General features: G+C 42.8%; 2 protein-coding genes and 1 pseudogene across 2 annotated transcripts in view; 2 read left to right on the top strand and 1 right to left on the bottom strand.

The window, feature by feature from the left end:
• The window catches only part of ECM2 (extracellular matrix protein 2), a 75,775-nt gene extending 63,624 nt beyond the window's left edge, over positions 1-12,151 (top strand). Inside the window, exons 7-10 of the mRNA XM_070400865.1 lie at positions 1,092-1,249; positions 2,688-2,827; positions 6,114-6,440; positions 11,024-12,151. Coding sequence (XP_070256966.1) covers positions 1,092-1,249; positions 2,688-2,827; positions 6,114-6,440; positions 11,024-11,192 — 794 coding nt within the window. The 3' untranslated portion in view covers positions 11,193-12,151. The remainder of the gene's footprint in view (positions 1-1,091; positions 1,250-2,687; positions 2,828-6,113; positions 6,441-11,023) is intronic.
• The window catches only part of CENPP (centromere protein P), a 258,055-nt gene that overhangs the window by 79,005 nt on the left and 154,893 nt on the right, over positions 1-24,157 (bottom strand). The window lies entirely within an intron of this gene.
• Positions 3,501-5,575, top strand: LOC138998849 (ATP-dependent RNA helicase DDX18 pseudogene; annotated as a pseudogene).

Consider the following 24,157-nt stretch of genomic DNA (forward strand, 5'->3'; position numbering starts at 1 on the left):
TTTGTATAAAGGCCTTTCTTGGTAGTGCAATTTGATTGCGTGGAGAGTTTTTTATTATTTCCCTTTCAAAACGTCCACTTGGTTGCATTCTCTGTCAGCAAGTGAACACTGTGATGGAAATTCAGTGCTGCATGTTCATTAACTGAGGGTTTGCCAGGCAAAGATGCTCCTTCTTGTCCCAGAAAAGGAATCCCTCATTTCACGGTACTCCTCATCCATCCCCAATTATGCTACCATTTTATACCTACCTGTCTCTACAAATGCTTCAAATGATCCACAATCTTCTACTTTTGCCCAGCTCTGTTCCAAGTCCCTGCTTGGCTATTGCTGCCTCTGTGGGGCACCCTGCCCATCCCCAAACCACCCCACCCCCACCCCCATCCCTTATAGTACATACTTTTTATTTTTATTCTTTTAAATCTTCACCCGAGGATATTTTGTCCATTGTTTTTTAGAGAGAGTTGATAGGGAGGGAGGAGGTGCGGAGAGACAGAGAGAAACATCTATGTGAGAGAGACACATCAACTGTTTGCCTCCAGCACATGCCCCGACTGGGGCCAGGGATCGAACCTGCAAGAGAAGTACATCCCCTTGAACCTGAGGAGACCCTTCGGTTGGCAGGCCGAAGCTCTAACCACCGAGCAACCAGCCAGTGCCCTTATAGTATACACTTTGATCAGATAGCATAGCAATGGTTTTTCTACAAGCCTGCCTCCCCACGGGACCATGCATTCAGTGTTTAATCTTGGCTGAACTGAGCTACATTTGCCATCAAAATAAACTGAAAATTTCACATGACATTGTAAAAATATATATTTTTATTGAATTCAGTGAGGAAGGGAGAGGAAGAGAGAGAAACATCAGTAATGAGAGAGAATCATGGATCAGCTGCCTCCTGCACACCCGCTACTGGGAATCAAGCCTGCAACCTGGGCATGTGCCCTGACAGGGAACCACACCCTGACTCTGATTCATGGGCCAATGTACAACCACTGAGCTTCACCAGCCGGGCTCACATGACCTTTTGAAATTTTATAGCAATTGCATGGTTTTCCAATTACCCTAACATCACAATGATTTTGTTTTTATAGGCTTAAGTCAACTGGTTGCCTTAGAACTGGAAGGAAACAGTCTCAGCGAAACCAATCTCAGTCCTTTCGCGTTCAGGTCTTTGAAGAGCTTGTCCTGCCTGCGTCTGGGACGAAACAGGTTCAGAATTGTACCACAGGGCCTTCCTGCTTCTATCGAGGTGCCAATATCTTTTTCCTAATATTTTGTATTTTAAATATAGTATGCTACAAAAAACCCAAACAATGCATTTTAAGAGATTATTGTGATGCATATTAAACTTGGTAGTTTTGATGTTGTGTACATAATTTACTATCATTTGAACACTGCTTTCTCTTCAAATTATATGAAATTATGAATCAAAGTTACAATTATGAGTAGAGACCCTTAAAAAAGTAATAAATGGTCCTGATGACAGCTCCTCAGGAAAGGCTGGGAAAATTAACTGGCAATTTAAACAGAAACTCCCACCTACAAAAAGTACCCTGACTTGCAAGATAGTTTTAACTGTCGCAAACGGGGACTGTGGAGGCCATCCCCAGCCTGCTCCGCCCAGAATCCCTCGTGAACTAGCAGTGACCCTGCATGGATGGAAGCAATCCATTCCCTCTGCTGGCAGCCCCCACCTTCCCAGTTCTGACAGCTCCCACCCCAGCCCACGGCTCCCCCGTCTCACCCTCTCTGGAGATGCCCCTGCTGCAGAGGGGTGGTCACCGGGGCGTGGGCTGAGAGCCCACTGCAGAGCTGCCTGGCTCAGCCTCAGATGGCTGCGCCCTGACTGGGTCTCCTTTCACACTTTAGAAAGTGCACAGTGATTGCATTGTACACAGTTTAGAGGCCAATGACCTAGTTTACACCCAAATGCACATGAAAGTAAAAGCAAACAGCTAAAAGTCTCTACCAATTTCTGATAAATAGCAAAATTAAGTGACAAAGAGGGGGAAATTTCTACAAAAGGAACAGAAAGTTACACTGAAGATACATACCAATTCTACTTTGAATTCCAATATCCTTGTTGTGTGAAAACTCTAATGCCAAATGAAACCACATATGAAGACAGCTAGCTGCTGAACATTAGAGTTCTAGTAAACTTCACCCTGACGTTAAATGAAACCTCTTAATGAGCTTTAATTAATTTAATTTCAATACAAAATCAAGTCCAGAAAACATGAGCCTAAAAATATTACAGACAGCACTTGCAGGTGGGGCCAAGCTAGGACAAGTTCTCGTCATATTCGATCAGCATGTGACACGGCACGGCTGCTCATATCCTAGGCCTGATTATCTCTAGTGCTAGGTGGGATGATACTTTCTATTTTCTCGTCAAATGAAATAAATTTATGTGAATAAAGTTTTATAAATTAGGAAATCTTTATTCAACTATTATGGCATACAATATCTTGCAACATTTTCTGGTTAAAAATAATTAAATAAAATGACAGACAATACATTTTTCTAATTAGAAAATTTGACAGCTTAGAACATGAATTCCCTTGAGGGGGCAGTAAAGGCTTTAGATAATACTAATGAGAACAGCTTACAATGCTATTGTAATTTCTATAAAATTGAATGTATTTATCAACCAACAGGAAGAAATAAGTCCTTTCTCTTAATTACAGGAATTATACCTAGAAAATAATCAAATTGAAGAAATAACTGAAATTTGTTTCAATCATACCAGAAATATCAATGTCATTATACTATGTTACAATAAAATTGAAGAAAATAGGATTGCTCCTTTAGCCTGGATAAACCAAGAGTAAGTATATGTTATAATTAGCCTTTTTGAGACAATTCCTTCCTTCTGCCATTATTAACAAGGGTATGAACGTGGAGACACGACGGAGGTGGCAGCATCCTTTCTTAGTGAACCCCCTCTCACCCCCAGGACGTGGCCACCTTCATGGGGTTCAAATCCTTGATGATATGACTGGTGTGAGGGTGACTGACCACGGTCACTACCACTGTGGACACTTGCCACATGCAAGTACTGTACTAGCCACACGGAGTGTGCACAGGGACACGAGGTCTGACGACCATGACACCCACTCTGTGGACCTCACTGGGTGGTCCTGCAGGTTAAGGGAGTGACCCCTGCACAGAGTGAGGAAGGAACCTGCCCTCCTCCCCTCTCCCCTCAGGTAAAAGCATTTGGCTGCACTGCCCCACACCCTCCAAATGTCTCTACCTCCAGTCTCACAGAACAGATGAGAATGCTTGGCCCGACAGCCTACGCAAACAGCAGAGCCCATCTGCCTGGAGAGACATGTGGCCCCAGCCGCAGCCCTCACTGAAGGGGCCAGCATGGAGGCCTCGCCGGTCAGGACGGGGAGTAAGCCGTGTGGGAAATCGGGTTGAGCCCTGATCAGATGTGGAATTAAGAATAGAAAATGCAGCCGGGCTGCAGCGCCGCTCGGAAGCATTTCGTCAACATGGCTCACCTGCCGATGAAGCTCCTGTGCAGGAAGATGGAGAAGCGGAACCTCAAGCTGCGGCAGAGGAACCTAAAGCTGCAGGGGCCTGGGATGTCAGAAACTCAAGATGAAGATGTGTCTCAAGAAATCGTAGCAAGTGAAAAAATTAAAAAATCCCTGAAACAGTCTATGAATGTAGGTTTGTCAGAAGCCCCAAATGGAGATACATGTAAAGAAACAGTGGAAAATATAAAAGTTAAAAAGTCTCCCAAGAAATCTACCATATTAACCAACAGGGAAGCAGCAGTGCAATCGCCCAATTCAGAATCTAAAAAGAAGAAAAAGAAAAAGAGAAAAATGGTGGATGATACTGGGCCTAATACCAAAAGAGCAAACACGGAAGACAAAGTGGAGCCAGAGGAAGGTGCCCAGGCCCCTGAAGAAACCGAAACCGGTGTGGGAAGCCAGGCGATGGGGAAGAGGAGAGCGCGGCGCCCAGCCTGCCCCTGGGACTGACAGGAGCTTTCGAGGACACTTCATTTGCTTCTCTCTCTAATCTTGTCAATGAGAACACTCTGAGGGCAAGAAAAGAAATGGGCTTTACAAACATGACCGAAACCCAACATAAAGTGCCAGACCACTTCTGGAAGGCAGCTGCAAAAACTGGCAGTGGCAAAACCCTGGCCTTTCTCATCCCTGCAGTTGAACTCATTGTTAAGTTAAAGTTTATGCCCAGGAATGGAACAGGAGCTCTTATTCTCTCCCCTACTAGGGAACTGGCCATGCAGACTTTCGGTGTTCTTAAAGAGCTGATGACACACCACATTCACACATACGGGTTGATAATGGGCGGCAGCAACAGGTCTGCTGAGGCACAGAAGCTTGCTAATGGGATCAACATCATTGTGGCCACACCAGGCCGCCTCCTGGACCATATGCAGAATACTCCAGGGTTTATGTATAAAATCCTGCAGTGTCTGGTTATTGATGAGGCTGATCGTATCTTGGATGTTGGGTTTGAAGAGGAGTTAAAGCAAATTATTAAACTTCTGCCAAAACGCAGACAGACCATGCTCTTTTCTGCCACACAAACTCGAAGAGTTGAGGACCTGGTGAGGATTTCTCAGAAAAAAGGAGCCATTGTATGTTGGTGTCGATGATGATAAAACTAATGCAACAGTGGATGGTCTTGAGCAGGGATACGTTGTTTGTCTTTTCTGAGAAAAGATTCCTCCTGCTCTTCACATTCCTTTAGAAGAACTGGAAGAAGAAACTCATGGTCTTCTCATCTTGCATGTCCGTGAAATACCACTATGAGTTGCTGAACTACATCGATTTGCCTGTCTTGGCCATTCATGGAAGGCAGAAGCAAAATAAGCGTACGACCACATTCCTCCAGTTCTGCAATGCGGATACGGGGATATTGTTGTGCACGGACGTGGAAGCTAGAGGGCTGGACATTCCTGAAGTCGACTGGATTGTTCAGTATGACCCTCCAGATGACCCCAAGGAATACATTCATCGATGGGAAGAACTGCCAGGGGCCTAAACGGAAGGGGGCATGCCTTGCTCATTTTGCGTCCTGAAGAATTGGGTTTCCTTCGTTACCTGAAGCAATCCAAGGTTCCATTAAGTGAATTTGAGTTTTCCTGGTCCAAAATTTCTGACATTGTCTCAGCTTGAAAAATTGATTGAAAAGAACTACTTCCTTCATAAGTCAGCCCAGGAAGCATATAAGTCATACATTCGAGCATATGACTCCCATTCTCTGAAACAAATCTTTAACGTTAATAACTTAAATTTGCCTCATGTTGCTCTGTCATTTGGGTTCAAGGTGCCTCCTTTTGTTGATCTGAACGTGAACAGCAATGAAGGCAAGCTGAAGAAGAGAGGAGGCGGTGGTGGATTCGGCTACCAGAAGCCCAAGAAAGTGGAGAAGTCCAAAATCTTCAAGCACATTAGCAAGAAGTCTTCCAACGGCAGGCAGTTCTCTCACTGAAGACCGTCCTTCCACCTTCGGGGCTTAGTCCTGAGAGGAGTGGTTTTTCTTGCTCTAACAAGGACTTCTGACTGTAGGATTGGGACTGATCTAACAAGAGTGTAAACTGGCATGGATTGCAAGTAATGAGCACTATTTCCAGCAAGTCTTGTTTATTTTGAGTCATAAAACAAAAACAACTTCATTTTTTCTTGATTTCCCAAGGACAACGCAAAGGGGTTTTTTTGGTCTTTGTTGTGATTAAAGGATATTTTGAGGTTAAAAAAAAAAGAGTAGACAATCCCCACATCACTGCCACTTCTTTGCTGGAACCACTGAAGACTTTAGGGATAGGCAATTTGATGTTGGCCAGAACTCCCTGGATTTCACTTCTGAGTCAAGTCTGACCTTAGGGATGTTTGGGGACTTCCGTGAGCCTCACGGTTACCCCTCTGAATCCTGGTGCTCCTCTCTGGTGGAAACCGACTGGCTGTGCCCAGGTAAGCACATGCACAGCGAGGGTGGCACCCGGTGGTATCCCTGCACCAAATGCTGGCAGGAAAACCTGCAAGCATCCTGACTGGCCTTGTCTAAACCTAGAGCTCACAGTCACTGCCCTGATGTACCACCGTTTACTCTTTCCTTTGCTGCAGAAATCTCGAATCCATCGACCTTTCCTACAACAGGCTCTACCACGTCCCCTCCTACCTCCCCAAGTCGCTGCTGCACCTTGTGCTCCTGGGGAACAGGATTGAGCGCATTCCTGGTTACGTGTTTGGCCACATGGAGCCAGGCCTGGAATACCTGTACCTATCGTTTAACAACCTCTCTGATGACGGCGTGGACCGAGTCTCCTTCTATGGGGCTTACCATTCTCTGAGAGAGTTATTTCTGGATCACAATAACTTAAAGTCTATACCACCAGGGGTACAAGAAATGAAAGCACTACATTTTCTGAGGCTGAACAACAACAAGATACGGTAAATTTTGGCTTTTTCAAGTACCCATTTAAATTGTTGCGACTGACAAAATATATGATTAAACTACCATGACATGATGTCTGGGATTTACTTTAAGAAAAAAAGTGATGAGAGTTACATTAAACCAGATTGGTAAATGTTAATAACAGTTGAAGTCAGAAAATAATAGCTTCATAAGAATTCATTGTTTTCTTCTACTGTTATATATTTGCAAACTTTCAGAGTAAAATTTTTCAAAAATAGAGTATTATTACAGAACTAGATGCCCAGTGCACGGATTTGTGCACCGGTGGGGTTCCTCAGCCTGGCCTATGGGGATTGGGCCGAAACCGGCTCTTTGACATCCCTCAAGGGGTCCCTGATTGCAAGAGGGCACAGGCCAGGCCGAGGGACCCCACCAGTGCATGATCGGGGACAGAAGGGATCGCAGGAGGGCTCCAGGCCATGTCCAGACTGTCTCACCCAGTCCCAATCGGCTGGACTCCAGCAGCAAGCTAACCTACTGGTCAGAGCGTCTTCCCCCTGGTGGTCAGTATGCATCATTGTGTCTGGTCAAACGAACAGTGGGACACTTAGCATATTAAGCTTATATAGATAGATAGATAGATACATAGATAGATAGATACATAGATAGATACTTAGAACATTAAAAACAGGTTGGAATAGGGCACCAGGCATTAGATTATGGTGCTGCTTCCACCTTCACATATAATTATAAACACTAGCTTGTGGAACACAAAATCTAAATATATGCTAAAATTAAAATCACTTCTATCTAGGTTCTTCTCAAGGCAAAATTCTAAATACATTAATGGAGACCCCACACCCCTCACCTGTGGAGAAACACTTTCTGCATTTGTGTCCCTCTGCCCAGGGTGCATGAGAGCCAGGGTTCACCTGGAACCTTGGTTAGTGCATTAATAGGGGAGGCAGGTCACTGACCTTGTCACTGAAGAGTACCCCCGACTCTTTTACATAGTTCTCAAATTCAAAACACATTTAAACTCCCCCAAAAAACAAGACAGGGAAAGAGTCAAGAGTTTCTAAAAACCCTTATGGAAGAGGTGCGGGTGGGATGAACTCTGTAAGATTTGGTTTCAAAATATTTGGCTAAAACCCTATTATATTATCAAAATAATACGTGCAGGTGCGCACGTACAGTGTGATTGAAACTTTGTGGCCCATGAGCAGAAGTCGTTATTTTGTGGAAGAGCCACACTCAAGGGGCCAAAGAGCCGCATGTGGCTCGTGAGCCGCAGTTTGCCGACCACTGAACTAGGGCCACTTTGTTATTCTGGAAGGTGGGATAAATGATCAATTCTCTTTTTAAACTGACAAAAGAAAAAGCTGGTTACATATCTGGAAATATGAAAGGTGACAGAGGTTAACTAAACTTACTGTGGCAACCATTTCCCAATATATACACACATCAAATCATTATGTTGTACACCTCAAATAATACAATATTATATGTCAACTAGGGGCCCGGTGAATGAAATTCATGCACGGGCGGGGGGAGGGGGGGGGTCCCCTCAGCCCAGCCTGCATCCTCTCCAATCCAGGACACCTTAAGGGGATGTCCGACTGCCGGTTTAGCCCAATCCCAGGGATCGGGCCTAAACTGGCAGTCAGACATCCCTCTCACAATCCTGGACCACTGGCTCCTAATCGCTCACCTGCCTCCCTGCCTGGTTGCTCCTAACTGGCTCCTCGCTGGCCTGATCGCCCCTCACTGCCTCTGAGTGCTGGCCTGATTGCCCCAACTGCCCCCCGTACTGGTCTGGTCACACCTAACTGCCCCCTGCTGCTGGCCTGGTTGCTCCTAACTGCACGCCCCCCGCTGGTCTGGTCACCTCTTACTGCCCCCCCGCCAGCCTGGTCATCCCCAATTGTCCCCCTTTGCCAGCCTGGTTGCCCCTAACTGCCCCCCCCTCCAGCCTAGTCGCCCCTCACTGCCCCCGCCCCCGCCAGCCTAATCGCCCTCAACTGCCCTCCTGCTGCCCCCAACTACACCTCCCCACCAGCCTGGTCACCCCTAACTGCCCCCCTCTGATGGCCTGGTTGCCCCCAACTGCCCCCGTCGGCCTGGTCACCCCTCACGGACCCCCCGCTGGCCTGGTCGCCCCACACAGCCTGCTTGTTCAGTCATTTGGTCGTCCCTCACTAACCCCCCTGCCAGCCTGGCTGTAGGCAGCCATCTTGTGAGGGTGTGAGGGTTAATTTGCATATTACCTCTTTATTATATAGGATTACATCCTTATAAAACTGGAAAATTATATAGATGCATTATATATGAATAAAAAGACTATAAAATATATTAAAATGTTAATAGTGGCTATCTCAGGGAAAAATTAATTGGTGGTTAAGTGTTTTTGTTTTATTATTTTGTTTTTGTCTCTCTGTCGCTGTCTCTGTCTCTCTGGAGAGTAAACATGGACTTATGGTTTTACAAATTCAGAATGTTTCAATCAACTACAATTCTTGCTCTTACACTGTCCTGTCTTTGGCCAATGGTAGCCCTTCAAGCTGGCTCCTATGTCCTTGGACCGTCCTCATTGCTGTTGAACAGTTAACTAGTACATTTCCTACTGCACACCTGTGCCAGCCTTGCTCCAGAGTCCAGCTCCTCTCATGGGAGCAGTACCCAGAGGATCCAATCTGCACTCCAGGCATGTTCCTCCCAAGTGTGTTGTTGTGTTTTGAGGAATTTAAGTGTACTGCCAGAAAACATGCATTTAAAAAAAAACAAAAACACATGCATTTTGTAAAGAAAAAAAATGAATTTATATGGACATTCCCAATTCAAATATAACATTATAGAGCAGGGGTCCTCAAACTTTTTAAACAGGGGGCCAGTTCACTGTCCCTCAGACTGTTGGAGGGCCGGGCTATAGTTTAAAAAAAAAATTATGAACAAATCCCTATGCACACTGCACATATCTTATTTTGAAGTAAAAAAACAAAACGGGAACAAATACAATATTTGTATTTGCATGTGGCCCGCGGGCCGTAGTTTGAGGACCCCTGTTATAGAGTATTCCTTTTGTTTTAAACTTGTTTATCTTACATTCAAAATCTAGGTTCCCAACAATATCGATTTACATTTATTATATTACAATATATAAACATTAGTATGAAAATGCTAATACTATTAATATGAGTAACAAAAGAGTTTATGATGTTTTTGGTAGCTCTATTTGTCTTTAGAGGATGTTCCACAAAGGATACATACCTGATACACAGTCGTTTTACCTGTAACAATGTGTTAACAACTTAATACATATTCAGAAATGGTCTTTATTTTTGGTTTTTATAAATTGTTATTTTTCTGTTTAATATTATTTTTCTATGTTAAACATTTATATGATTCCAATGTTAAAACTATGTAACAATGTATATTAAGAAGTCTTTCTACTACGTTTGCCCCTTACACTGTAATCCATCCTTCCCCATAGGTTAAATTTGTAAATTAACTTCTAGTTTATCCTTCCAGTATTTCTTTTGGACAACACTGGAAGCATTTTCCAGTATTTCCAGTATGTAAATGCATACATACATATTAATATTCCTCCATCCTCCCCATAATTACCATACAAATATTCCACAGAAGACTTTGTTTCCCTCTCTAGAGAATGTGCTTTCTTTTACTCTTTTTAAAAATGATCAGTATGTCAAGGATATCATTCCATATCAGTATATAAAGAATTTCCTCATTCCATTTTATAACTGAATAGTATTACACTTTGCAGATGTTATGCAACCAGTTCCTTCGATACACATTTTATTGTTTCCATCCTTTTACTACTACAAATGCTACAATGGACAACTTTTTTCAATTGTTTTGTATTTTTCCAGTCTAACTTTGGGATAGATTCCTAAAACTGGGATTGCTGGGTGATAAAATGCACATGTAATTTTGCTAGATAATGCAAAAATCCTTTTGATGGAGCAGGGAATTCCTTTCAGTGGTGTTTGGTCCTTCACAGCCTCACTGTCAGGACATGTGGATGAGCTTTTGGACGTTTGGGTAGCAAGTCTGGTGAGAGTGATATGCCAGCATAGTTTCAACTTACAGTTCTCTCATCATGAATGAAACCGAGCATCTTTTCACGTTTACACATTTCATTGTTTCTTTTGTGAACTAGTTACCTTCTTTTTTTTCTCTTTTCCCCTTTCCTTCTAGATTTTTAGGTCTTTGTATATAAGCCCTTATCTGTGATAAAAGTTGCAAATATCTTCTCCTAGTTTTCCATTTGTCTTTTAAATGTATTCTTTAACACCCAGTAGTCAATTTATTAATCTCATCTTTCAGTGCTTCTAGTTTACGTCACAAGTAGGAAGATCTTCCCCTGAACCCAGGGCCCAACCATGCTTTTGTTATTCTAACACATTCATGTCTTCATTTACTCACATTTAGATCTTTGATGTATTCTGAATCTTTTCTGGTATATAATATAAAAAAGGAATCTAACTTTATTTAATGCAAAAATAAAATTTAAAAATAAATATAAAATTTAACTCCTAAATTATGAAGGCAGAATATTACTTGGACCATTTTGACTTTCATATCTACTTTTCCTTAGGCATATTTTTCCAGAACAAATCTGCAATGCCAAAGAAGATGATGATTCAACACTGGAACATCTTCATCTTGAAAACAATTATATTAAAACAAGAGAAATATCATCCTATGCATTTTCATGCATAAGATCCTATTCAAGTATTGTTCTTAAGCCACAGAATATAAAGTAATTGCACATTTCCTTTGTTAATTAAAACCTGTATTTATATATTTACTGTAGCAGCATTTATCATCAAAAAGACATCATGTTATGTTACATTCAGTATCATTATGCTAGTCTACCTGATTCATGAATCTAGAGATGAACAAGCAAAAATATATCTAGAAGGTTTAGTCTTCTAGAACTTTTAGCGAAGGCTTCAGTTTCACGCTCGAGAATGAAGCCATCCCCTGCAGGGCTCCCTCAGGGAGCAGGAGGCTGTGCACTGCTGAGCAGACTGCGAGCATCTGGGACAAAGTATGCGAGTCCTTGACCAGCAGCCTGTGACCAGCGCTATCAGTGGACACCTGAAGTCCATTTATAAACTGTGTATGTTCTGGTTCAAAACCAGGAAGTGCACAGAAAAAAATTACAGGTGGAAGTTATGAATGAGTGTTCTGTTTATTACTCCAACATTAAAACAATAATATATTAATTTTCTTAAAGAACCGATGATACAATTATTGGTATAAGTACACTTAATTACTGGGTTAGCTTTAGTTTCTTCTATTAATTACATGTGTGAAATAAAAACACCATGTTAATTTCCTGGTGTTGATAATTGTGCTATGGTTATTAATGTGATTATTAATATTAGGGGAAGCTGGGAGAAGAATACACATGAATTCCATACTATTTTGAAAGTTTTCTGCAAGTCTAAAAAGTGTAACGGTATATTAAGATTACCGTATTTCTTTATTCAAGATCAAAAGATTTTATGAAAAGCAATGGAGTTTGCTTAAAATACATGTTCTTTATCCTTGACTACACACTTACAGACGGAACCTCACGCATGAGGTTCTGGAATCTCTGCTCCGTTGGTCACTCTTAGCGTCATCTTCTTTGCCCTGATTTGCTCAAGTGTATGTATCCTTTCACTCAGTTCAATTTAACATAAAACTGTTAAGTCACTATATACCGGACACTATCAAAACCATATATTAAAATTTTCATTATGAAATGACCTTCTATCTTTATTTCTAAAATAATTTGTAATAGACACATATAGAAACTCTGTTGACTTCTTTGTTACTATCACTTTTGTGTGTTGAAAGTTCCAGTCTTGCCACCCTGCGGAGGCTACGCTAATTGTGAATTGCAGTTATTTCATCTTCTAATAGTTCCCTCACCACCACCGTCAGAACCTCCCAGCCTCGCCTCACAAGGCTGTTATGAGAAGCACAACATGAAAAGCATCTGGGAAGTGTATGCATGTGTGTATGTTTCATATAAAATTGAGAGCAACTAGCATCTTCACCAAAGTTGATTATTACAGATAAAACTATTTCAAATTATACCGGGAATCAGGTAGCTGAGTGCCAACCGTGGTCATCCTAGCCAACTTGTGAAAAGTTCAGTTTACTCATTTGAGCATATTATTTCTAAGCCCTTCTTTCTAAGTCCCCTTGTCTTAATAGCTATTTTGAGATTATAACATAAACAAGAATAATAATGTGATGGAGACTGTTAGAATCAAAAGTCAAGGCTTAAACTAAGTGGTTAAAAACAGAAAAAGAATCTTATGAAACAAAATGTTGAGATATGTAACTAGTTTCAGAACGTAGAAGCATTAACTAATTTAAACTGACCAAGTTGAATGTAAGAGACAGGTAAAAATAAAAAGATATGGCTTTGCATTCATTTAACAAGAAACCTTGTGCAGTGCTTCTTGCTGTGTGAATATAAATGCATAGACCTACAGCGATTTTCAACTGGTGTGCCTCAAGGATTTTAGAAACATGCAATACCTGACTAGTCAGGGATACTGACCTCCTTTTCTCTTAGATTGTCAAAAAGTGACAACAGCAGCCCAGCTGGTGTGGCTCAGTGGTTGAGTGTTGACCTGAGAACCAGGAGGTCACGGTTCAATTCTTGGTCAGGGCACAGGCCCAAGTTGTGAGCTCAATCCCCAATAGGGGGCATGCAGGAAGCAGCCAATCCATGATTCTCTCTCATCATGGATGTTTCTATCTCTCCCTCTCCCTTTCTCTCTGAAATAAAAATATACTTTAATAAAATGATAACAGCCATCAAAACAATAGCCATCCTGTGGGAATGAATCAAAATTATACCTATTTTTTTGTCAGATGGGCAAAAAAACATATTTTTTTGGTATGCCACAAAATTTTAGTAATTAGTGTGTGCCATGAGATGAAAAGGTTAAAATCGCTGGTTTAAGGCAATATAAGCAGTAAACAAAATCATTGTTGGAGGGGACTCAACCTGAATAAAGTGAGTCAACAGATTTAGCATCCTGGGACAACACAGATGGATACTGAGCCTTTCCTACACTCCTTTTTCATTCAACTTTAATCAGCTGTGTCCCAGATGCTGTTCTTGAAAGGAACAGAGATAAGATTAGATAAGGACTCTGCTCTTGGAGCACCCAGTGTGGTAGGGGCAATAAGTAGGAAATCAAAAAGACAAGCAAACCAATAGGCAGGCAGAACAGGGTGATGAAGCGATGAAGCATGTGGGGTCCTGAGCACCCTCTTCCTGTGTCCCCCTGACCCCAAGTTTTAAGAGTGTCCAAGCCTCATAGACACAGGAAGACTGAGCCATTCCCAGCAGCCTTGGAGGACACCAGCCCAGGAGCACACTGAGACCCTACTGTGCGCTCAGGAACACCCTGTGGGGAGCAGAATCTCTAGGAAGGCTGAAAGTCAGAATGACTGACGGAAGCTTTGTTCTTAAGTCAGAAGAAAATATGTTATTTCAACTGATTTTACTATAATTTAAAATATGAAATGTCTGGCACTGAACTTTTGCAGCCTTGAAATTTCATCATGCTTTGCATAGGAAGTTTTAATTACATTTTTTAAAAAGTGATCAATGTCCTTATAGAAAACATTCTTCACAATACAATGTTAAAAAACATGCAGATGTCCTGTCTGGCTTCAGAAGTATGCTATAATTATTAACACGTATGTATACAAAGGAACTGCTGATCTAGTCATGGTGTGAAAATATTAATGGTGTCATCTTTGCACATATGTACAAGGAATACTAACTACATTTTTAGTTTTGAGACTTGGCTTATTATAGATAACTAGAGGCCTGATGCACGAAATTTGTGCACGAAGGGGGGCGGGGGGGAGAGGGCCCTCAGCCTGGCCTGTACCTTCTCGAAATCTGGGACCCCTCGGGGGATGTCTGACTGCTGGTTTAGGCCCGATCCCTGTGTATCGGGCCTAAACCAGCAGTCAGACATCCTTCTCACAATCCGGGACCTCTGGCTCCTAACTGCTGGCCTGACTGCCTGTCTGATCACTCCTAACCACTCTGCCTGCCTGCCTGATCACCCCTAACTGCTCTTTTGCCTGCCTAATCGCCCCTAAAAGCCTCTGCCTCAGCCCCCGCCACCGTGGCTTTGTCCGGAAGGTCGTTCAGCTATCTGGTCTAATTAGCATATTAACCTTTTATTATTATAGATACTATTTCAAAAAGCACTAAAGACATGATATGGTGAAAAACATGTATAGCCTGGAATCATAAGGAAATAACTGCCCCAGGATGGGGATACCTAGTGCCCACCTTGGTCTCTGATGATGAAATGGGCAGTCGTTTCCCTTTCCTGGGACTCACTTAGCTCAACCACAGAGCAGCCTGTGTAGACAGCCTGTGTGGCCCAGCAGGGGTCATGGGCCTGAGAAGGAAGTATTCCTTAAGACTCTTCCTTTGGATGAAGCAGCTTTGCTACCATCAGAAAGAGCTAGCTGCCACTGCTCCTCCTTTGTTCCTTAAAACAAATGGAAAGGTACTACCTAAATCGCATGCCAAGTTTTAAGATTCACAAAGAACATGCAACCAAAGTCCCTGGCCCTTCCCTCACCTTCTGCCCAACAACCAGGCTGCAGAGCTTGGTCTGAGCAAATGCTTCTCAGGGGCCAGGTCACAGGTGCCTGGATGCAGCCTAACTCTGTGTATCTAGGCAAGAAAGTTTAGTTGGTGTGTCTGTTCCTTCGAGCTCCAGCACCACAGAGTGGAATCAGCCCTGAACAGATCTGCAACAACTGAAGACTGCCGACCTTGACCCGGAAAACCCTGAAAGACAGCCAGCAGAGCGCAAGTTCTGTAGGATGGTTAGAGCGTGGCACAGACTAGGCTCATGCATTCTCCATCTCTGTCTGACTTTGGCCTTAACCTGCATCTGCTGATTGAAGTCCACAAAACGGAAAGTCTGGATGCCTGAGAATGAGCGTGGTGCACTTCTGAATTTGGGGGCACAGGTACCTGGTGTAATGGGTGCAGCCAAAAAGGGTGAGGAAGATGCAAGAACCTCTCCTTTGGCTCCCATTGTCAAGTGACTCCATCATTTAGGAGTTGGCCTCATTAGACAAAGTCAATTACTTATTAAGATAACTGATTTTGACTAAAGATCCAAGATGGCAGAGCAGTAAGTGAAGTTACACTCATCTCCACCCAGGACCAAGCTGATGTTAACACTATTCCTAAACAACAGAAAGGAAGCTGCACATTTTCAGGATTTTAAAGAAAAAGTGAGAAACTGAACTGGGAGAGATTTACATATTCATACAATTAATAAGGAGTGATTTCTCTTATTAATATTTCCTGGTAAGAACATCAGAAAGCCTAGAGCATATTTTATAAACAAGTCACATTCTGACAACTGGTAATACTTAGGAATCAACTGGCTGTTCTGCATAGCAGCAACGTTGCCTATGTTCCCAAAGCCATCATTTAAGCACACCATGGATTACTCGGTTCTTAGATGCTGACATAAAAGAATGAAATACTCAAATTCTGCTGTTTAAGTGAAAACTCCAAGGGCTGGGTGAAACCCTCTATGATATCTATTCCACCACATTGCCTTATTTAGGAAAGAGTGTCCTCATAGGAGAAGTATTTACAGACTGACGACCATAACTGTTCCTCCGTCTGCAGTTGAATGAGGTCAGCTTAAAATTCAAAAATATTAAAAGTTCCTGTGAAGAGTCAGAAGTTTCTGGGCAGCTCTAACTTATGCCAGATGGCTCGGGGCTCCGACACCCTAGAAGTCTACGGACCATGTGGTTTATCTTTTGTAGTTAAACAGGAATGAGCATCATGGTTCTGAATGGGAATCCCTTTAGCTGTGGAGTTGGCCAAGTCATACTCTGATTTCTAGTTTCCACATCCCTTCAATTGGGGGAACAACATCTATCTCCCAAGGCTGCGGGGAAGGTTGAACGAGGTGATGTCCAGGACAGTGCCAGGCACTCGGTGAATGTCAGGTTAAGGGCTGGGCAACCCGCAGGCAGGAAGGTTCAGTGACTTGGTCAAGGCTGCCAGGCCTCTAACATGGTAGATATTAATTATTCAAGGAACTTGATTCCTTAGAGCAGCGGTTCTCAACCTGTGGGTCGAGACCCCTTTGGCGGTCGAACGACCCTTTCACAGGGGTCGCCTAAGACCATCCTGCATATCAGATATTTACATGATGATTCATAACAGTAGCAACATTACAGTTATGAAGTAGCAACGAAAATAATTTTATGGTTGGGTCACAACATGAGGAACCATATTTAAAGGGCCAGAAGGTTGAGAACCACTGCCTTAGAGTGTGAAATATAATGGGAGAATGGGCGGGCCTATCACACCAGGACAGAGTCAGTGTGTACTCTCGGACGAGGGCCAGGCTCCAGCGGGACCCGCAGTGGTGCCCGCAGCGACCCGGACGTGAGGACCTGTCCTGAGTCATGCCCGCCCACATCCATCTCCCAGTGCAGGTGGCCCAGGGCAGTGCTCGCGAGCAGGGCCTCCCCTCCGTAAATGTCGAGTCTGAACTACTCCTTGTCATACACTTGGGAAAAGTATAGGAGCAGATTTTTTTTTTACTGATGAGTTTAATTATATCATTACTGCCCTTGTGACTGAACCTAATCTAACAGAACCAGAGGCATTTATAAAAAAATTTTCAGCAAAACTAAAACAGACATGCTCAGTCCTATGCATCTAAACAACACGTCAGCACGTTCTAACTCATGACCCATGTCCGAGGGGCCTCATGCCGCACAAAAGCAGCGGAGACAGCACACCAGGCTGACATTCGCTCTGCCCCCAGCTGTTTGCAGAGAAGGGAATGTCTCTCACTTGATGAAGAGCTTAGTGATCACTCAACTAAAAAAAAAGCATGACTATTTCTTCTTTGAAGTTATGTTTCTTTTTCTACATGAACATGGAGATAAAATCAAACCTTACTGTCTAGCATATTTTTTCCTTTGCACAAGATGTGAGGAATGTGAGTACACACAAGGGAAAACAGACTGCTTTAAACATAACACTCGATTGCACTAAACACACATTAGTTTAGAAAAGAAATACATCATGTTATTAAAATGTCATTGTGTGTTTCTAAGTAACAGGATCTCTGTGGTCAAATAAACTTACATTAAACTATCAGCTGATGCAAGCAAATCTTTAAAAAAAATTTTATTAAATTTATTTGGGTGATATTGGTTAATGGGATCATATAGGTTTCAAGTGTACATTTCTATGATACATGATCTGTATAGTGCATTGTGTGCCAACATAAGCAAATCTTTTTGTAAGTAAGATTCTGATGAAGGTTCATTTGTTTTGAATAAGTTGAGAATTACGTTCACAATTACCAAATTTATACGTGTACTGTCTGAAAGGCAAATTTAACTACTACTGTGGTACTCAGAATAAGGATTGCACTATAAATTGTAAATCTATTATAGAGTAATAGTTCCTAACTTTTTGAAGGATGGATGCCTTTGACGATATCATGAAAACTATAATGAACCCTCTATACAGAAAAATACTTTGCATGTTATCAAAAGATTCATATAACCTTTCACAAATTCTCTAAGGATTCATGTACTCTAGGTTAAGAATCCCTTCTAGCCGAAACCGGTTTGGCTCAGTGGATAGAGCGTCGGTCTGCGGACTGAAAGGTCCCAGGTTCGATTCCGGTCAAGGGCATGTACCTGGGTTGCGGGCACATCCCCAGTGGGGGATGTGCAGGAGGCAACTGATTGATGTTTCTCTCTCATCGATGTTTCTGACTCTCTATCTCTCTCCCTTCCTCTCTGTAAAAAATCAATAAAATATATTAAAAAAAAAAAAAAGAATCCCTTCTAGGGTAACTCCTTAATTAAAATAAAATTTACATGTAAATATTTAATTAGAGGTAAGGATACAACAAAGAGTTAAAATTACTTTTAAGGCAAACTGCCTTATTTCCAACAATTATTTAGCATTTATTCTCCCTTTATTTAGGAATATTTTTAAGGCCACATAAAAGTCAAAAGAATTATACAATGAACATCTTTATACACTTCACCTACATTCACCAGTAGTATTTTTTCACATTCATTTTATCTCTTTGCATATCTATATATCTATACATCTACACATACATATGTATGTACTTGCAGGGGACAGGGTCTGGACCATTTGAATGTAAGTTGTAGATATTATAACATATCACTTCCTTATGAATCTTATAAGAACATTTTCTTACATAACCATGAGACAATGATCATATCCTCTCACATTATGAAACCCAAGAAATTCAACATTAACTATCACCTAACATACAATCTATATTCAGATTCTCCCAAATATTCCAACAATTTCCTAATTTCCTGTATATGTGTGTGTATAGTTCAAGATCTAATCGAGCTCACATCCTGACCCTTTCATCTTCTCTAGAATAGCAATTTCTTGCCTATGTGACTGTTTCACACCTTAACTTTGTTGAAGGGTCCAAGTCAGCTATATTGTAGAATGTCACTTAATCTGCATTTGCCCAATTGTTCCCTCAAGATTAAATTTAGTTAAAATATTTTTGGAAAGAATCCTACATAGATGATGTCACATGCTTCTTTTTGCATCATAACAGGAGGATCAAAATGCTGGGCTGGCCTGTTAGTGGCAATGCTGAAACGTTAAGGTAAGGTGGAATCTTTATCACCTTGTAATTCTATATATTAAACGCTAATATGCAAATCAACCGAACTGCAGAACGACCAGTCGCTATGATGCACACTGACCACCAGGGGGCAGACACTCAGTGCAGGAACTGTCCCCTGGTGGTCAGTGTGCTCCCACAGGGGGAGCACCACTCAGCCAGAAGCCGGGCTCACGGCTGGTGAGCGCAGTGGCAATGGGGGGAGCCTCTCCCACCTCTGCTGCAGGTGGGCGGTAAGGAACAAGAGGGTCGCAGACTGCAAGGGGTCCCGGACTGCGAGAGGGTGCAGGCTGGGCTGACGGACTCCCCCCAATTGCACAAATTTCGTGCATCAGGCCTCTAGCTAAGAGATAATCTGCAAGGTAAGACTTTGGATCTCTGTGAATATCTTGCCATCCATATCCTTTCACTTAGTGGTTTCAGCTTCCATTAATTACCTTTGCCTTAATCAATTACTATACTGGAGGGTACACAGAGGAGATTTTTTCTTTTTCAAATTTTTATTTATTGATTTTAGAGAGAGAAAAACATCGATCTTGTGTAACACTTACTCATGCACTCACTGGCTGGCTTGTGCATGTGCCTGCCCGGGATGGAGCCACAGCGGGGACTTTGTCCTCCTGTGTTCACCAGTCAGCATGCTTCTCCAGGAGCTCTGACTCTTTTCTCTTGTTATTATACAAAAGATTTTGCATCTGACATGTTATAACCCACTGCCGCCCTTATTCGTCCGTGGGTGTTAACTCCCTTCCCAGTTTCTATGTTCTGTTCACACAACTGTAGTAATCTCTGTGCACGTTCATGCCTGCTGGCATGCCGAGATGCTTCATGTATGACCCATACTTTCCTGCCTGACCTGATCCCTCTAGTGGCAAACAGTCCCTAACACACACCCAGAAGTCAGACACCCTCTCTGCTCCCAAGTCTTCTCAGTGGAACAAACTAGGCAATTTATTTAAAACAAAACCTTTACTTGTAACCGTTCTTCAAAACAAACTGACTTTTCAGGCATAATTTTAAAATATTATAAACCCACATAAACTAAATTGTATAAGACCTTCATTCTTCATAAACTTACTTCATTCTAAATGAGAATTTATGGCATAAATTTATTTTCAGAGGGAAATCTCCCTCAGCTGCGCATCACAGAAGTGAGTGCTCGGGCACAGGGGACAGAAGGGAGGGAGGCCCATGTGAAGGAGGTCACTGCCCTGAGTTGGAATCGCACAGGAATTAAGAGCTGACTTTGTCAGATTGATTTTGGAGGATATTCTGTAAATTTGGATTTGATATAAACTTTCCTGGTTTTAAAAAACACCATATGCTCCAAACAAAACACATCTATAGCCTCCATCCTGCCCATGGGCCATCACCTGCAGTATATCATCAATTCATTATGAACCACAGAGCCGCCTGGTCCACCCTGAAGGATACCTGAGCATTCCACACCACCCAGAAAACACCATCCAGAAAATCAAAGCCATTCCTTTCAGAAACCTGTGAATGCGTGCTATATACAATCTTTATGTTAAGCATAAAGAACACACGTTCTTTACCATATTCTTCTGTGTATAAGATGACCCCCACTTTTCCAATCCAAAATTAAGAAATCAATATTTGAAAAATAAAACAAAACACATTTTATTTAGTAATTACCGCAGGTAATGTTCACATACCAGTACTATATTATGCAGCATATCACTTTATGCAGCCTCTGTTGCATCACTGCTCTCTTCTTCATCACTGTTAGTTCCAGGCACATCACTTTCTCCAACTTCTATTGTGTCACTGCTGTCTTCTAAGTCACTGTCTATGTATGTGAGATCACCCTCATAAACTGGTGGCATTTTCTGAGCTAACTTGTTCATGTTCTCATGGCCAACCCTTCTCTCTTCATGAAACTGAAGCACCACTTTGCCTTTCCTGTAACATCAACCATGTTCATTTCGCTTGAAAACATTCTTGCCTGACCTTGAATAAGCGTGGGTGACACATATAAGCCACTCTGGCGCTGCTCCATAATCCAAGTCTTAAGCCTCTGCTCCAAGTTTGCCCATTTTGCTGGTTTTCCTCTTAAGGCCTTCTTCTTTTTTGGCATCTTAAGGAGTTGTTCTTCCTCTTTTCTCCACTGTCTGATCATACACTCTATGGGAGGAGGTCCAAATTGTCTCTCTGCAGCTCTATTTCCATGGTCTTTTGCACAGCTGATTACATTCTGTTTGAATTTTGCAGAGTAAGACAACTGCTTACCAGTATTTATCTTTTTATTTTTTGACATCTTTATGGGCTCAGAACACTCAGGTTCCTGTTGCACCTGTGCACTTTCCACCTCCACCTCCAATTACGGCATCAGCTGATGTCAGTAACAATAAGGCTCGTGATCGGAGGAAGCCTGTTTGACAAGGTATGGGCAGCTATGCACCTATGAGGCTCCCTCCTTAGCTGACTTCCCTGTATAAGACGCCCCTCGATTTTCAGTCTAATGATTTTAGAAAAAATTAGCGTCTTATACATGGAAAAATACGGCATATCCCAGGAGTCAATGGCCTGGCCCTAGAACATTCTTAAACTGTGTATTTATTTGCAAGACATTCCTGCACAGCCCTCAGGGCTTCTCTTTGACTGACCACCCTGCCCGTCCCATTTTGCTTTTCTCCATAGCACTCACATCACTCACACAGAAGGAACAGGCCGACAGGTTCCTGGTAGCTCTGACCACATGAGAGTGACACAATCTATTCCAAAGTGCTTAGAAGGTGAGCACAGAAGAGGAAACACCAGATACCGGCTGCTGAACACCACAAAGTCAACCCGAGTGACACTGTGCTCCAAAGGCGCACCTCTAATCCACACGCATTGGACTCTTAACTTGAATGAGATGGTATCTCAGGTCTTTTCCAGCTCATCTTGGGCTTGGACCACTCCATTTAAAGAGGAGGTGGTGGTCAAGAAAGGGTCTTAGAAATTATAAATGCACTCGGTTTAAGCAATTTATTTTTATATTTACATGGATGGAATATATCAGGCCATCCAAGAAATTTGTGTTTGAAGTTTCTTTTATAGCAATCCATGTCTGTGTTCATAAAATATTAGTACAGAGATTATTACATTTTCAGTTTTGTAATTTATTTTCCTGTTTACCATGTAATAACATGTTGGTTATTCATGATTCCTAACAATATTGTTTGATATAGTAAAAGTAACTCTCCGACATTTAGAGCAAAGCCTGATGAAGCAAAACCAAACAATACAAATAAACATGTGGGAAGGATGGGTTCCTTCCACAGAGCCCTGACAGGAAGCCCAGCAGGACATTTGCTTCTCACTCTGTCAGGGCAGAGGAGGCACACTGCAGCATCTGGAACGCCTGTGGAGCTGTGGGGGAAACTTTGGGTCTTTCCAAATGGCATCCACACCTGCTGGGCCATCTCCACAGCCGTGAGGTGCAGTCCCCAGACTATGGAGGGTCTGTGCCCTGGAGGGGTCCCTAGCCACACTCTCTGCAGATTGGAATGAATAAACCGTCTGCACCACCGCCAGCATCATTCTCCAGCCCTTTGCCCAGAGCGAAGCAGGATGCTGGAGGAAGATATGCTTAGGGCTCACGAGAGGGGAGAGAAAATGGCTGTAACACACCTTTACAAAAACCACCTCCCACAGTGCTCCCAGCTCTGCAGGCAGAGGCAGAAATCCACCTGGAAGAGCTGTGCAGAGGACAGGCCTGAAAGGAGAGAGGCATGGACACTCGGGTGAGCAGAGGCCAAGGCAGAGGGAGGGGCACACGTTGCACTGAGAGAAGAGCTGCTACTCCACCCCAGCCCCGCGGTGCCTGGTAAAAGGAGTGGCACACACTGACAAAGCTTTACTTTCCAAGAGAAGCTGAAACTTTTAAATACAGCAATTGCACATAACAAAACTTCATACACATGAGCCTCAGACAAAGAATGTTCATAGCCGCGCTACAAATGGGAAAGAACCCATTGACTATATATCGAGTGTGTGATTTGTGGCATATTCACACAATAGAACACCATACAATAATGAAAACGAACAAATAACTGCTAACCAAAAGGACCCGGAGGGGTCTCAAAAACCTAATGCTGAATGAAGAAAGCAGACACAGAAGAGAAAGCACGGCCTGGCTGCCCTGCACCCGTGACGCCAGGAAGGGCTGCGTGCGGAGCCAGGAGGCCTCTGCGCCTGGGGAGGCTCTGGCCGCGCTGCGGTTTGCTCAGGGTGCAGTTTGTGAAGTTGAGCGGTACCATTATAATGTGCTTATATTTTGTCATATATACTTCTGCTAAAAGTTAAAAAATAAAACATTGTGCATAACAAATATGATTATGCCCAAGGGCCTCAGGAACTCAGGTTAATAAAATCACATCAACTTTCACAATTTCCCAGTTCATCAAGGTAACATGTTTAGTTCAAAAACAAGAGCCATTTCTGAACTACACATAACTGAATCAACAGGACATAAGCATTCTCACCAAACCGGAAGCTGCCACCCTCAGGTAGCCGCGGCTCCTGGGGCCTGTGCATGGGACGGTCCACCTCCAGGCCCAAGAAAGGGTAGTTTATTTGGGTGGGGCTGGCCACCCGACACACCTGAGCCACAGTTCTCGTTCTCTCTCTCTCTCTCTCTCTCTTTGGCTGGAGCTGCCATTTTTCTGGGAGGAGGGAAAAGATGGTCAGATCTTTACGGCAGGAGAACAAACTGCTGACTGGAGGCTCGCTGTGCGAACAGGCCTGCACGCCAGGACCCCGGGCAGCACCAGGACCTCGGCATTGCAGCACTGGAGGGCTTTCTCAGCAGATGGAGGACAATGTCCTCTCTGGAAGGATGCACCTTGCTTGATGTAGGAATTGGGCATTCTCTCAGGGTAAGTGGGAAAGTGTATGCTAACAGTTCCTTTCTTCTCTGAGAATGACGTCTTTCTGCTCCAGAGTCCTCCCTAAAAAACTGTTGTCAAGGCTGATATTCTCTTGAAAAGGGA

This window comes from Myotis yumanensis, unplaced genomic scaffold (genome assembly GCF_028538775.1).
Source record: "Myotis yumanensis isolate MYYU_CA2020_CCGP unplaced genomic scaffold, mMyoYum1.0.hap1 SCAF_21, whole genome shotgun sequence".
NCBI classification, from domain to species: domain Eukaryota; kingdom Metazoa; phylum Chordata; class Mammalia; order Chiroptera; family Vespertilionidae; genus Myotis; species Myotis yumanensis.